This window comes from Hippocampus guttulatus, chromosome 23 (assembly GCF_054856545.1).
Source record: "Hippocampus guttulatus isolate MCC_2025c chromosome 23, RoL_Hgut_1.0, whole genome shotgun sequence".
In the NCBI taxonomy this organism is placed as follows: Eukaryota; Metazoa; Chordata; class Actinopteri; order Syngnathiformes; family Syngnathidae; genus Hippocampus; species Hippocampus guttulatus.
In genome coordinates this window covers 3,733,347-3,749,546 of record NC_141283.1, presented here as the reverse complement: position 1 = coordinate 3,749,546, position 16,200 = coordinate 3,733,347, and the positions used below count along the sequence as shown (strand labels likewise).

General features: G+C 40.9%; 1 protein-coding gene across 2 annotated transcripts in view; it reads left to right on the top strand.

The window, feature by feature from the left end:
* LOC147185768 (coiled-coil domain-containing protein 85C-B-like) overlaps positions 1-16,200 on the top strand; it is a 43,262-nt gene that overhangs the window by 19,942 nt on the left and 7,120 nt on the right. The window contains exons 2-3 of one of the 2 annotated variants that reach the window (XM_086104337.1): positions 9,242-9,321; positions 11,178-11,219. In XM_086104337.1, the coding sequence (XP_085960463.1) occupies positions 9,242-9,321; positions 11,178-11,219 (122 nt within the window). The remainder of the gene's footprint in view (positions 1-9,241; positions 9,322-11,177; positions 11,220-16,200) is intronic. The other variant, XM_086104338.1, reaches the window with a different exon arrangement.

Below are 16,200 nucleotides of genomic sequence, written 5' to 3'. Positions count from 1 at the left end.
AGAGCAATTGTCAGGGGTCCCACGCAACCCATTGGCCGGGAGCGGGATACTAAAAAAAAAAAAAAAAAAAAAGGCTTTGAGTGCTTGTACTTAGCCGGCAGTGTTTTCGCCACCTTAACGGTGCGCTCTTTGACTCTGCTTACATAAGCATGACCTCTGCCAGCTCAGCGCCGCTCTCTTTCAAAAACGCAAGCGGCCCGCTATGCAGATTTATGCAAATGAAGGGGGAGGGCGGGGACCTTTGGGCGCTGACGCCATGGCAACGCGTGCTGGAATGAGGCTGCTGGAAATTGAAGCTTTTGTTTATCGCGACGTTCGCTGGCTGAAAGTGGTGACCTCGAGGAAAATAAATATCACTTGAGCGCTAACGCGGTGAGTTGCAATCATTGCCAGAGATCCTTTGAAGCTGACTGAAATTGATTCTATTTCATTCTATAGCGCAAATTTTTTTTTTTTTAAATCCAACGGTGACATCTTTGTTCACCTATTTACGCCGGTGACATATACTGTAATCCCCCGCCTCTTTGCGTTTTTATTTTTTTTTGTAACGCTCTCAAATGCAACAAAATGGCGCCGCAGCCCTGGCTCATAGGAAAGTAGTAATTGGTGTCAATGCAGTATTTTGTGTTAAGTCCCGAATGCTCACACAACAGATTAAAACGAGCAAAAGGGTTTTATTATTCATATATATTTGAAAGTGAACACAACATGCATGTGAGGTGCAGGTCTTATTTTTGTCCATTTGGGGTTGCCATCCATCTGTGACTTTAAATGCATGTAATGATTGAAAGGAGACAGAGACATCGTTTATTGGGGCACTGGCAAGTTTAGTGTGAGCTGTTAATGGGAGTATGCTTGTGCATTTTCTTTTTTTTTTCCTAAATCAAATCTTAGATCAGTTTTATAGGCCGAGTTTGCAATAATATGACCTGTAAAAAGTGCTCCGATCGATCGGCCATGGAGTTGATGAGCTTCACCGACTCAGCCGCGTCAGATCACATCCTTCCAAATGAGAAGAGCGTTCCCGCTTCGCGTTTTGTTCCTTCCCTCGGCGAACGCACGTCTGCATCCTGAGAGGAGAAGAGCAAGTGTTGCGGCGTCCCTTAGTCAAAACAAACAAATAGCTCCGAGCAATCCGTTGCTAATCTATCTTGCTGTGTAAATAGCCAGCCCAAAGGCGCACACGGCCGCGCACGCACGCACAAGGGCAGTAATTAAGATTGCGGTGCAAATATAATCCCCCCCCCCCCACGGGTTTTGATGTCGCGGGATTAAATCCAAACGGCCTCCATATTGCTGTTCTTCCAGCCTAATCAAAAGATTAAGGCCATATCGCACTCGGTGTCCACTAAATATCCACACAGCCGTAAATTGAAGTCAAGCTACTTTGAGTGCTCGCCGATACCAAGCACAGATACTTGATGATGCCATTTCTTCACGTTGTGATGAAATGGTTATATTTTAACCAGGGCCTCATCGATTAATAAATCGGCTGATTACATCGGCCGATATTAGCTCTTTTAAAATTGGCGGATTTTTAACCATTGTATTGAACAAAATGAGAACGCGAGCTATTTTAGCCTGCGCTATTTTTATTTATCATGAAATAAATTTGTGACATTTCATTTTATTTCACCGAGGAATTTTGCAAGTATTGATCCTAAACCGTATCGCTAACACGTAAAAGCTAATGTGGAATGTGAAGCTCCATCGTTGGGCTAACAGAAATTCGGATGGATATTACCAAATTCTAAACAACCAAACATGCCGTAGATTCTTGACATGAGACGCATTGCAAAAAATATATCTATATTTCTCGCGTTACTGTGACGCTGTTGTGACTTAGTGATTCTGTTTTTTGCTTTGTCGGAACATCCCGCAAACAAGTCCTGCCATTTTATTCTAACGTGTGCACGTGATCAAAACCACAGGCGTCATCCATGACGGCAATCGAGGCGACAGGGGGGTGGACCAGTCACCGCGTGCGATAGCAGCGCGTCTTGCGATGGCTATAAATAAAAATTCCCGCTCTTCCCCGCCCGGAGTCACTTGACAGGCGGCTCGCTCCCAGACGCCAGACGTAAATTCGACTTAATAGGCGGCAACGAGCGTGGCACCATTAGCGCGTTCCCGGGCGACCTCGGTGCAAATTGAGTGAAGGGCGAAGGGGACGGTAATTACATCCTCCGGTTGTGTCAGCGAGTCAATTGTTTCTCAAGATCCCTCCAGGGAGTTGCGTTGAGGAAACAAAACGATTCGAGTCATTCCATTCATTGTATTTTCATTTCTAGCCATAAATAAAAAAAATGACACATTTATTGCAGGTAGAATTGAATGATTATAATGAATGAATCATTTTAATGAAACCCTTTTCATAAAATATTTTTTGAATCATAAAATACAATAATGTACTTGATTCGTGAAATCAATCACCAAGTTAAATGTTTTTAAGGTAAGGTCGATCTTTGTGTGTGTGTGTGTGTGTGTATTTTTTTAAAAATTAAATTGAATTATTTAAATTTCTCAAATCATTTCTGATTTTCCACAGCGCTTAATCACGAACACGGATGGGGGTCATTTCTGACATTTTAATTAAGAGATTCAATATTTTTATTGAGATTTTTTTCCCCCCAATAGTTTACTCATTTAAAGAACATATTCATAACACACAAGACAGATGTTTTTTTTTTAATAAGAAAGGAAATAAATGGGGGAAAAACTTTTTCCAAAAATGTTTTAGTAGTTTAATACTTTCAATTTATTTTTATAAACACGTTTTTTTTAAAGGTTGTATGCAATTTGCAATTTGTTTAGAGCATATTGTAAAGTGACATCACACTTTTCAGTTTAAAAATGTTAATTTTAATAATTGACTAATATGGATTTTTTTTTAATTGACAAGACGTTTTTCAATTCACAAATATTTTATCGGTTTAGTCCTTGAATTTAGATAATTCTAATAACCTTGACACGCTGTTTTAAATTTCTTGCGTATTTTAAAATCACTTATTGTTTTAAGCCTTTCATGTAATTTCACCATCGAAAACACTTCATTGTAGTATGATTGATGCGTCATACAGCTTGTGTTTCGGAATTGTAAAGCGAATAGTTTAATAGTCTGATCAGAGCACTTTGATCGGAGCGCTTTGAGTGCCATTTTTCCCTTGAACACCTTGAGGTAATTGCCCATACCGAGCAAACGGTCTGATGACCGGGGAGCCTCCCAAATCTGCCTTGGAGCACATGAAAGTGCATCCCTAAAAGCTCCGGGATCTCCGTTCTCAGCAGGCTGCTAAACAGTCTGAAGATTTTGACTTGAAAACATGAAGGAGATGACTCCACCCACCCACAAACACGGCACTGGCGCACCAACACTCCGTTCCATGTGGGATTTATTTGTTTTGAAAAGGGCCTGACACGCCGCTCACCTCCCGGAGGAACGGTTCACGTTGAGCCGCCGTAAACTCCGTCCCGCCCGTCGTCCCGTGGGTTGGGGAGTGGGAAGGAGTGCACGGCTGAAAGGGTGCGTCTTGGGCAACCAGTGGGGGGATGCAGATGGTGCAGATGGACTGTGGAGAAACAGATGTTATATTTCACTTTGTTTGCAGCAACGCAGCAAATTGACTTCATACTCGAAAAGATTTGACCAAGGTTGGATTTGTTTTATATGCATATATTATTTAAATCACCGGTCCCCAACCTTTTTTTTTGCCTCGCGGACCGGTTTAATGTCAGACAGTATTTTCGGGGACCAGCCTTGAAGGTGTGACCGGATAAATACAACAAATTAATTAGAGGTGTCAAATGATCACGTTAATTGTGATTAATTAATGTACAGAACATTTCACCCGCTATTTTTTTTAATTGCGTTAATCTAAATTTTAATCTCTGCCTTTATTGTTTCTGTAGGCGGGTTGCCTTTTTCTAATAGCCCTTTTTATGTGTTGGCTTCCTGTGTTTGAATTGTTGAGGGTGGGGAAGCAACTGTCAGTCACAGCCTGAAGCGGACATTGATTGGCTGCCATTTTGTTGGGGCTTGTTTTGCATTCCAAAAACGCCCTTGACGACACGGTTGATAAAGGTCGAGTGTTGTGCCTAATTTGTAAGGAGTTTGCGTACCACCGAAGCAGCTCAAATTTAGCCTCCCACATCAATGCAAAGCACCCAGTCGCGAGTGCAGCCACAGCTAACGTTAGCAATATAGCGAGTGAGCCATACATAGCAAAGCTCTTCGGCAAACTAAACTCGAGAACACCCCACGAATGAGGCATAGTTGATGTGTCCTCTGTACTACTACTAGAAGTGATTGTTTAATTTCAGCACTTTTAGTTTGTCATGATGAAGTGTTTTAGCTGAAGTGCTAACTTTCAGCACTGATTTAAGGGTCTGTTTTATTTGTTTATTATCTGAAGCAAGTGTTCAGTGTTGAGTACTTGGATTGCTCAGAAAATAGTTCTTACTGTTTTTGATATGTTAACTTCAGCACTTTTTAACTCATTCAGTACCAGCCAATTCTAGACCAAGTCTGAAAAGACGTTTAAAAACGTCTTTGGGAGTGAATGAGCTAAGGACCTGATGTTCTATTTTATTTTTATTTTGTAGTTCTTTGGAGATTTACAAAAACAAAACAGTGATATTCCCCTTGGTGGTCGAAACTAAAGGTTGCAGGTAGGACTTTGACTAGTCTCAAACACAGCAGAAAGTAAATGGCGAGGACTGCATCTGTCCAGGTCTGCTGAAAAACGGTAAAATACCATATTTTCCACACTATAAGGCGCACCGAAAAGTCTTCCATTTTCTTAAAAGATCACACCGCGCCTTAAAATCTGGTGCACCTTGTTTATGGTCATTACGGTAATATGTCGACCCCAAGATGGCTCCTTGCTGGAGACATGCTCGCAATGTTATAACTTGCTGTTGGTTCAGTGAACTGTGTTGCTGCTTTATTAAATAAGTCGTTGTCTCCTCTTGTGTCTCCTGGCTGGGCCTTTTCCCCTTCCCCAAAAACCTTTCCAAAGATGTTTTTTACTCATTTTGCTAGCTCTCGGGTTTCATTTCAGCGGTAACCTATCACGTGACCGAGAAGCCTGCCTTGACCTGCGTCACATACTGTAGACGGATGTAACGCAGAATCCGGTAAATTTTCGAAATAAAACATCTTTCAGATTCCGAAATGAATAAAATGGAACAATTGTAAGTTATTTATTCTTTCTGTGCGGCCCGGTACCAAATGACCCACGGACCGGTATCGGGGGTTGAGGACCCCTTATTTAAATGACAAAATTGCCACACCCTACCGAGAGTAAGTTTGAATGCCTTAGTTAAGTTGGAGATGAATTATGAACAGCTCCCAATACTCGTCAGTGTGAGCAGAAAACCCGTCGGGCTACTCCGAGAAAGCAAAACAAGGTCATGAAAAGCCTCCTAGACGAGCTGAGCTTTATATGGAGTCAGATGCACATGAAATTGTGGCCGCCAATCACGATGAGTTGGAATGTGCTTGGTTAATTCCGAACACAGCCACATCCCTACGTAAAAAGGCTCCTGGCATTGAAATCCTGGCATTTTAATGGGTGTGTGTAGACTTTCTCTACCCACCGTACACCTAGAAAGGATGCTGTCCGGGTCAGAGAGGGACGAGATGGGGGTGGGGGGGGGGCGGCACAGCACGCTAGTACGGCAACAGGGTTGGAAAAGAGAGGCTGCTGGAAGTGGGTCACAGCGGCGCACTGACATGATTGAAAGCGACGTGCGGTTGGGGATGGAGTTCGAGCGCCGGGGAGGGCGGATGGTGCCGCTGTCCGCGTCACCGCACGCACACACAAAGACACGTGAGAAAGAGAGAGAGAGAGGGTCGACCCGAGGTGTGAATGTTGCTCTACTTTTTGCTCGTGCTAATGCTGAAGTAAAAACGCCGGCGAGCGAGCCCACTCCCGCCCCGTCGGCTAATGAGTTTATTTTAGGCCGGACCGCCGTCCTCGGGGAAGTGCGCGCCGGGGGGGGGGGGTTCTTGGACGAAAAGCAGAAAGGGCTCTGATTTGCTGGCCCAGCGAGCTTTGAAAGTAATTGGAAGGGAGATAAGAGCTTTTATTTAGTAGACAAATATTTTGTTATAAGTGCGAGGAGGACCCTCTGTGAGGGATTAGCGCTAGTACCACGCGGACATAATGCTCAGGTTTAAACGCAGCCCCCCACGGTGAGGATTCAAGTCGTGCGTTTGATACACACGAAACATGCGATTTGCATGTGGGGGTCGAGTGTGTGTGTGGCAGTTTGTCAGCGAATAAGTTGTCATTGTCAAAAAAAATAAAACAAAATTAACGCTAATCCTTGTAAAAAAAAAGGGGGGGGGAGAAAAGAATTGACGCCCCATAAAAATATTTATAACCGCTTCTATTAGAGGTTCAAACTATGGATATTAAACACCTACATTTAATTTGTACAACATTGTGAATTGAGGCAACGTTTCCCAGTGAAATTAATGCAAATGCAAATAATCGATTCTGTCAAAGCACATTTTAATATGAAGTAATAACATGCGGCGCGGTCGCTGACAAATCCCACGAATGAAAGACTGAAGAGGAGGGGAAAAAGAACTGATTTAGTGTGTATTTCGAAATTGCGGAGGTCACCTGTGATTGGTGGACAACCAGGAAGTGAGCGAATGCTTACTTGGAGCTCAACCTGTGGGCCGACCACTACATTAAAAAAAAAAAAATTAAATTTTAGATTGGTTCAGTTTTATGACAAAATTATTGACTTATTTTTTTAATTATCATGGTTAATAATGTGTTCTTTTCAAAACAATGAAAAAAAATATTGAGACGAATGATTTGAGTCGACTGTATTTCCTCTGAGGAAAAATCTAGTTGTGAAATGAGAACAACGAGGAAGTGACGGTATCAATACAGTCTGTCCGTGTAGCATTCCTGATAGTGGGACAAACGCAATTTGAATAAATCCCACTCGTAAAACCGAATTTCCTGTTTACATTCCGGCGGCCAATAAGAGACCAAACAAGGATGCACATTCATTGGTCTGTGAAGAACCTTCATCTTAATCGGCTTGAGTGTTAGCCAAAGGTCAGGCCGGCATCAGATGAGTCCAGATTAGCGGGTCACAAGGCCCAACCTGGAGATTAGCGGCGGGCCAGTCTTCATACGTGCACGCCGCCGCTGTTTGTGTGTTACAACACTGCAGTTGCCAAGGTGTATAATGAGACCTCGTTCATTTTCTTCAAGATTTTTAATGCCACTCTGTTTACTGTCAAGCCACATGTTATATATTTCAAACAACTAGGCACATGCCAATATCAGATTCTGACAATATGATAACCCTGAGCAAAAAGATCTCATTATCAAGGTATTAAAATTACAGCTCTAAATTTAAAAAAAAACATTATTTGGGTAATTAAAGACAGCCTTATTTTGCCCATTCAACACATTTTAGTTTTGAACAAAATATCCAATATTTGGGACAGAAGAAATATACACCGGGTTAAGCGTAAGCTTCGAATGTTGTCCTTGGGGCTAACTAGTAGCTACTGGCACTATTTTTTAAGCACGGTGCACGTTAATCAACAGAGCAATAAAATATCAGTGTTTGCATCACGTCTGTGTTGTGTTGCTCACGCCTTTTCTGCCACGTGTAACTGCTCACCCCTCCCGTTTCTGCTCATCAAGTAGGAGGAAAGTTCATGATAGGGATAACTTCGAGGCGGCTTGCGAGCAGACAATCATGTTGTAACTTTCTTAGAAGTTCCCTCAGCTCAATCTCCGTTCCAGCTAAGTATTAGCGAGTACTGAAACCACGACTTTTTCAAACCTCGCTAAACCGCCAAAACGTAATTGGTAATGGGCCAATGTCCATTTACAATAATATTACAAATTAGCATTGATGTTACACGAATAACACAATTACGAAATTTGGACTTGCTTGTATTATTAAAAGGATATAGCTGGGGGTGTGTGAATGATAATCTATGATAAAGGTGGGGGGGGGGCACTGTGTTGTGCAATGCCAAAGAAAACTTTTCGAACTTTTAGATTAATATGTATAAAGTCAAATCTGCCAAAGCGAAGGGTCTTGTCAGGTGTCTTGTCTGTCTTTCCACTTAGCAAACAAAAGCGTGTCCAACCCTCGCGACGCGCCGTCAGACTGCGACGCTGTAAATTAAACGCGGCTTTTTTCGCGAGAACAGACTCGGTGCCGCCTACAGGGACCGGGGGATGACGCGCCTCACTTCGCTGCTCCTGTCCCCGGTTTGAACCCGCCACCGCGTGCAACAACGGCAAGCGAGGAAATTCTGCCGCGATGCGATGGGTGTGTGATGCTAGTTTGCTGCTTTTTTTTTTTTTTTTACCGCAAACATGTGGCGGGAAAAGAATGGGAGAGGGCGTCAGGTCAGACGGGGATATTGGCCCAGGGAATGTTTATGCTTTTGAAACAGACATTTCTTATCTTATTATTGAACAGCTGTCCCCCCCCCCCCTCCTTTTCCAAGTGCAGATATCACATGACCACATGGAGAGATGAAAAGTGGAGTGGCAGGTTGAATACATTTGCATTGACGGGGGTTTGGCCTAGTGTGATTATTTCATTTGCACATTTAAACTTTTTTAAACTGAAAGTGCTTTTTTTTTTTTTAAGCTTTTTACCAAAACACTTCAAAACATTTTCATTTTTCGGAGTTCCATTGAAGGAATCGTTAATTTTTAAGTTTTTTGGAGGCGGTCATGAACGTCTCTCGAGTCGAACGGAAGGCACGTAGGTCCATCTAGTGGATGCATTGCAGATTGCGTTTTATAATCCAGTGCGTCCAATATATGAAAAAATTACAAAATAGGCCATTCATTGAAGGTGCGCCTCATAATCCAGTGCGCCTTTTAGTGCGGAAAATACGGTAATTATATCAATTTTTAAATGTTTATTATGCTATCCCCAAATTATTTTAATTCAGTTTTTTTTTAAAACCATATGACCTATCCCAGGTCACAAAATTAAATGGTTGACTTATATAAACGTTTCTGCTCTGAAATAGAAATTTTGAAGATCAAAGCTCACAATTACATTTGGAAAAACTACCCAAAGTTTGTGAACATTCTCATGTGCCGTTATGGACTCCTGTGGGCCTTCTGGCGCCGTCTGCCGCCTCGTCGTTTTCCGTGTTCTCAGTCTTGACGTCTTTTGAAATGCTAATGGTGTCTCCTCCCCTCTTCATCTTCTTCTTCTTCGGCTGCAGATTCCTCCTCCAACTACATCCGGCAGCTAGAGACCAAAGTGCGAATCCTGGAGGACGACAACAACAAGCTCCTGTCGCAGGTGAGGCATCACAGTGACGATTCGCCTCGATTCAATTCGAAATTGCCCAGAACACTCGATTAGAACCGAAACCTTTCCGATTGAGTGAAGTTGGGGGGAAAAAGGTGGGTCAATTAGGGTACTGACTGCAATGTAATGCCCTCACATGTGGGCAAGGAGAGCCGCCGTGGTGAGTGTAGCACGTTCAGCTCTTTATTGAACGGGACCAACGTTTAAACACACAAATACAAAATGAAAGCACTCGCATGGAGCATGGAGCCGATCAACTGAATTAACGGCGTGGAAAATGGCTAAACTGGCACTCACCAAGTCACACCCTTTAAAAACATAATATAGTGGACCTTAAATTATCCTAACATTTGGGTTTTAACCATTTAAAAAATGTTTTACAACACAGCGCGATTTATCTTGAATAAAAGCATGGAACAAAAAATGAGTTGTTTTTGAAGGGGCTGGAATTGATTAATGGCCTTTCATTTCATTTCATTACAAATATCTGAATCACATTAATTTTGTTTCAACACAAAGACGATCTTTACTGTTGAGAAGCTGAAGTTTTGAGGATTTTGACCCCAAAAAGCTATCTAAATGATTAATCGACGACCAAAAATAATTAGCCACTAATTTGATTGCCGATTAGTTGTTGATTAATCGTCGCACCCATAGAGCATTTATTTGAATTAATCAGCTGATTCATTGGAATTTTTTTGCAGCCAAATCCCAGAATCGGCATCAGCAAATAAAATATATTTTTCAAGGCGAGTGCTAATCGATCTCATGGCGCTTCATGGTTTAAGTATTTTTGATGCAGACTGTGATGTTGCAGAGATGGTCAAACGGCGGCCGACCAAAAGATCCACCGGCGACCGGTGTTTGAACTCTGCCAGAAGCAGTATTTTTTTTTTAGCAGCACCCACAACACGAGATGATGGGAGTCGTCGGCATCTCTCTGCCTGCGTGCGTCTCGGTGTTTAACCATGTTTAATTCATGGCGGAGGGTTCAATGGTGAGCGTCGGTTAGTCCCCCGTGGCAAAAGAGCGAGCAGACGCGAAATGACACGATCCAGCGGTGTTAACCTCCCGATGACTTCGCCCACGTTTTGGAAGATGCCAACGTGGAGGCGCGAGGGGGAGGGGTCGTTTTGGGAAGTGAAAGGGGGTTCACGGCGAGGTTGTGTCAGCCTGTGCGGAGACGTAAGGATTGCTCATTAGACGCAAACGGCGGCGCGCTCACAAATGTCTGACAGACGTCACCTCTGTTTTTGTTCTCTTTCATCATAAACGACGATGACGAATTTTGCCGGCAAGTCACTTCTTTCACTTGAAATGCAGACGGAATGTTTCACTGATTCATTTGGATTTCAATCAATCCATTGCATGTCTTTATTTTTCCTGTTTTTGTTGTTTGTTTTTAAACACATTTGCATGATATTTTTTTCCCCCTTGACATTGCTAACATATTTATTGCAGTATCTTTTAGGTTTCACTGGACTGGCTCCAGCTTCATTTTTGGATTTTATTTATTTTTATTGCACAATTATTTCCCGAGATTGTTACAGCTCTATTCGTCTTACCTTCAAAAATTTAATATTTATTTGAAATAAAATGATTGAACACCATTGCCCCTTCAAATTTCACAGTACTATCAACAATTATTATTTAGTATTATTTTTTTGTAGTGGACTGTCGCATTTCAGTTTAGAATTTTTACTGCACTTAATTCACCGGACTGTCCCTGCTTATTTCTTTTTGGGTTTTTTGTTTTTATTTCTCCCAAATTATGAATGACTTGCTGTTATTCTGTAGTCACTGTACTCAAATCCATGTCAACAGTCTTGCCATTTTTCCCTCTGCAGGCTCATAGCCGTTATAGTTTATCACAGATACAAATGAAAAAGGTAACTGTTTTCCACCCACTTCTCTCTCTCTCTCTGGTGGTGGAATTTCAGCTCAGCCTTTCGGGGTTTCACTTGCAAAGGGTGGACACACACACACACACACACACCCACCCACACAAAAGTCACATTGAACCTCACATTTGCAGAGAACTTACCAATTGGCTTTCTATCGCCATCATTGTTGTCTTGATGCTAAGATAAACAAGCAGCTAATGGCTTGTACCTCTCAATTTTCCCCCCCGAACTCTGTAATCTGAACAATTTAGTTAGGTTTAAGATTTGAATAAAATCTGCATCACACCTGAAACATGACTCAGTTTCACGTCTGTGTGTGTGGGTCCATGACGTTTCTTTTGGTTTTTGTTGTCCACAAATGTTTTGCAATGTGGAGAAGTTGCTCTTGTCTCGGCTTGCCAGGACGTCTTGCCGGCAGTGGCATAAATATTAGGGACTACAAGAGCGACGCAGGTCGAGCCACGCATCAATAATGCATTGAGTTCTTTCTTTTCAGCAGTTCTTCTTGGGAATCATTGTTCTTGAGTAAAAAAAGGTTTACGAGGTTGTGGGCTCTTTTGGTTATTGTTAAACTTCCTGCTTGAAGGGAACAAAAGTCTCTTATCACAGGAATGTTGACCTTTCCCTGGATGCCGTTCAACATGTGCATATTAACCCGCAAAGAAGCAAGCATGAGGAGACCAGGTGTGAATGTTCGCACACAAGGGCGAAATTGGCTAAACACGCAACTCTCATGCTCATGTTAGCGCTCTCTAATTTTGAAAAAATGACCGTGTATAGGTGTCTTGAAAAGAACACGGTGTATTGAAAAGAAGAAAAAAACGTAAAGAAAGATTACAGTGTTTTTTCAGAAACAACAATATATAGTCAGGCATTTTTTTTCCCTGAAAGAACCTTATGTAGGAAGGCGTTTTTGAACAACCATGTATCGTACGACTTTTTTTTTCCTGAAATGACCATGCATAGTAAGGCTATTTAGCTGGAAAAAAACAACCATGTAGTAAGGCGTTTTTAGCCCAAAATAAAGACCATGGATAGTAATGCGTTTTTAGCCCAAAAAACCCCCGACCATGAACAGTAAGGCGTTTTTAGCCCAAAAAAACGACCATATATAGTAAGGCAGTTTAAGTCCAAAAAATGACCACGTATAGTAAGGCGTTTTTAGCCCGAAAAAAACGACATAGTATAGTAAGGCGTTTTTGCCCGAAAAAAACGACAGAATAGTAAGGCGTTTTTAGCCCGAAAAAAACGACCATGTATAGTAAGGCGTTTTTAGTCTGAAAAAAACTACATACTATAGTAAGGCGTTTTTAGCAGGAAAAAACGACCATGTATAGTAAGGCGTTTTTAGCCCGAAGAAAACAACATAGTATAGTAAGGCGTTTTTAGCCCGAAAAAAACGACATAGTATAGTAAGGCGTTTTTAGCCCGAAAAAAACGACATAGTATAGTAGGGCGTTTTTAGACGAAAAAAACGACATAGTATCGTAAGGCGTTTTTAGTCTAAAAAACCCCACATAGTATATAGTAAGCCGTTTTAGCCCGAAAAAAAATAGTATAGTAAGGCGTTTTTCGCCCGAAAAAACGACATAGTATAGTAAGGCGTTTTTAGCCCGAAAAAAATTGTATAGTAAGGCCTTTTTCGCCCAAAAAAAACATGGTATAGTAAGGCATTTTTAGCCCGAAAAAAACGACCATGTATAGTAAGGCGTTTTTAGCCGAAAAGAACGACATAGTATAGTAAGGCGTTTTTAGCCCGAAAAAAAACGACATAGTATAGTAAGGCGTTTTTAGACGAAAAAAACGACATAGTATAACTGCTTCAGACAACAAAATGTATGCAGAAAATTGGTGAAGATTGCACGACCGTCTGTGTCCTATGTGTTATGTTGTGTTATTTTTGTTATTTTGACTTCAAAATGGCGCCGCGAGAGTGGCTGCCTTTCCAGCAGCTCCTATATTTTGTTGTTCTTCTACTTCTTCCTTTGATAACTTTGCTGCTGTGAATTGGGAATTTCTCCATTGCGAGACTAATAAAGGTTATCTTATCTTAAGGTGTTTTTAGCCGAAAAAAACGACATAGTATAGTAAGGCGTTTTTAGCAGGAAAAAAACGACATAGTATAGTAAGGCGTTTTTAGCAGGAAAAAAACGACCATGTATAGTAAAGCGTTTTTAGCCGAAAAAAACGACATAGAATAGTAAGGCAGTTTTAGCCCGAAGAAAACGACATAGTATAGAAAGCCGTTTTTAGCCGAAAAAAACGACATAGTATAGTAAGGCGTTTTTAGCCGGAAAAAAACGACATAGTATAGTAAGGCGTTTTTAGCCGGAAAAAAACGACATAGTATAGTAAGGCGTTTTTAGCAGGAAAAAAACGACCATGTATAGTAAGGCGTTTTTAGCAGGAAAAAAAACGACATAGTATAGTAAGGCGTTTTTAGCCCGAAGAAAACGACATAGTAAGGCGTTTTTAGCCCAAAAAAAAGACATAGTATAGTAAGGCATTTTTAGCCGAAAAGAACGACATAGTATAGTAAGGCGTTTTTCGCCTGAAAAAAACGACCATGTATAGTAAGGCGTTTTTAGCCCGAAAAAAACGACATAGTATAATAGTAAGGCGTTTTTCGCCTGAAAAAAACGACCATGTATAGTAAGGCGTTTTTAGCCCGAAAAAAACGACATAGTATAGTAAGGCGTTTTTAGCCTGAAAAAAAACGACATAGTATAGTAAGGCGTTTTTAGCTGAAAAAAACGACATAGTATAGTAAGGCGTTTTTAGCCGAAAAAAACGACATAGTATTGTAAGGCGTCTTTAGCCGAAAAAAACGACATAGTATATATAGTAAGGCGTTTTTAGCCTGAAAAAAACGACAGTATAGTATGGTGTTTTTAGCCGAAAAAAACGACAAAGAATAGTAAGGCGTGTTTAGCCCGAAGAAAACGACCATGTATAGTAAGGCGTGTTTAGCCCGAAAAAAACGAAATAGTATAGTAAGGCGTTTTTAGCCCGAAAAAAACGACATAGTAAGGCGTTTTTAGCCCAAAAAAAGACATAGTATAGTAAGGTGTTTTTAGCCGAAAAAAACGACATAGTATAGTAAGGCGTTTTTCGCCTGAAAAAAACGACCATGTATAGTAAGGCGTTTTTAGCCCGAAAAAAACGACATAGTATATATAGTAAGGCGTTTTTAGCCTGAAAAAAACGACAGTATAGTATGGTGTTTTTAGCCGAAAAAAACGACAAAGAATAGTAAGGCGTGTTTAGCCCGAAGAAAACGACCATGTATAGTAAGGCGTGTTTAGCCCGAAAAAAACGACCATGTATAGTAAGGCGTTTTTAGCCCGAAAAAAAACGACATAGTATAGTAAGGTGTTTTTAGCCGAAAAAAACGACATAGTATAGTAAGGCGTTTTTAGCCGAAAAAAACGACATAGTATATATAGTAAGGCGTTTTTAGCCTGAAAAAAACGACAGTATAGTATGGTGTTTTTAGCCGAAAAAAAACGACAAAGAATAGTAAGGCGTGTTTAGCCCGAAGAAAACGACCATGTATAGTAAGGCGTGTTTAGCCCGAAAAAAACGACATAGTATATATAGTAAGGCGTTTTTAGCAGGAAAAAAACGACCATGTATAGTAAAGCGTTTTTAGCCGAAAAAAACGACATAGTATAGTAAGGCGTTTTTAGCAGGAAAAAACGACCATGTATAGTAAAGCGTTTTTAGCCCGAAAAAAAGACATAGTATAGTAAGGCGTTTTTCGCCTGAAAAAAACGACCATGTATAGTAAGGCGTTTTTCGCCTGAAAAAAACGACCATGTATAGTAAGGCGTTTTTAGCCCGAAAAAAATGACATAGTATAGTAAGGCGTTTTTAGCCGAAAAAACGACATAGTATAGTAAGGCGTTTTTCGCCCGAAAAAAACGCCTTACTATAGTAAGGCGTCTTTAGCCGCAAAAAACGACATAGTATATAGTAAGGCGTCTTTAGCCGAAAAAAAAGACATAGTATAGTAAGGCGTTTTTAGCCCGAAAAAAACGACAGTATAGTAAGGCGTTTTTAGCCCGAAAAAAACGACATAGTATAGTAAGGCGTTTTTAGCCCGAAAAAAACGACAGAGTATAGTAAGGCGTTTTTAGACGAAAAAAACCACATAGTATAGTAAGGCGTTTTTAGACGAAAAAAACCGACATAGTATATAGTATGGCGTTTTTAGCCCGAAAAAAACGACAGTAAAGTAAGGCGTTTTTAGCCGAAAAAAACGACATTGCATAGTAAGGCGTTTTTAGCCCGAAAAAAAAGACATAGTATAGTAAGGCGTTTTTCGCCTGAAAAAAACGATCATGTATAGTAAGACGTTTTTAGCCCGAAAAAAACGACATAGTATAGTAAGGCGTTTTTAGTTGAAAAAAACGACAGTATAGTAAGGCGTTTTTAGCCCGAAAAAAAAGACATAGTATAGTAAGGCGTTTTTCGCCTGAAAAAAACGATCATGTATAGTAAGACGTTTTTAGCCCGAAAAAAACGACATAGTATAGTAAGGCGTTTTTAGCCGAAAAAAACGACATAGTATAGTAAGGCGTTTTTAGCCCGAAAAAAACGACAGTATAGTAAGGCGTTTTTAGTTGAAAAAAACGACATAGTATAGTAAGGCGTTTTTAGCCCGAAAAAAACGACATAAGGCGTTTTTAGCCCGAAAAAAACGACATAGTATAGAGACACACGCGCTGGCTTTCGGTCCAGGCTCCCTGGGTTCAAACCCCGCTCAGTCACATGTGAAAATAAAATATGCCAAACACTTTGCTTTTTTATTATTTTTTCTTCTGTAAACTCTCCATAGTGCATGCCAAATACACCTACCGTTCAGGTCAAGTCACAGTCACTGGCAGTGTAGGGGTACACATGCAGGTGTTCGGTCCAGACAACCCCGGTTCGAACCCCGCTTGGTGATGTGTGAAAATACAAC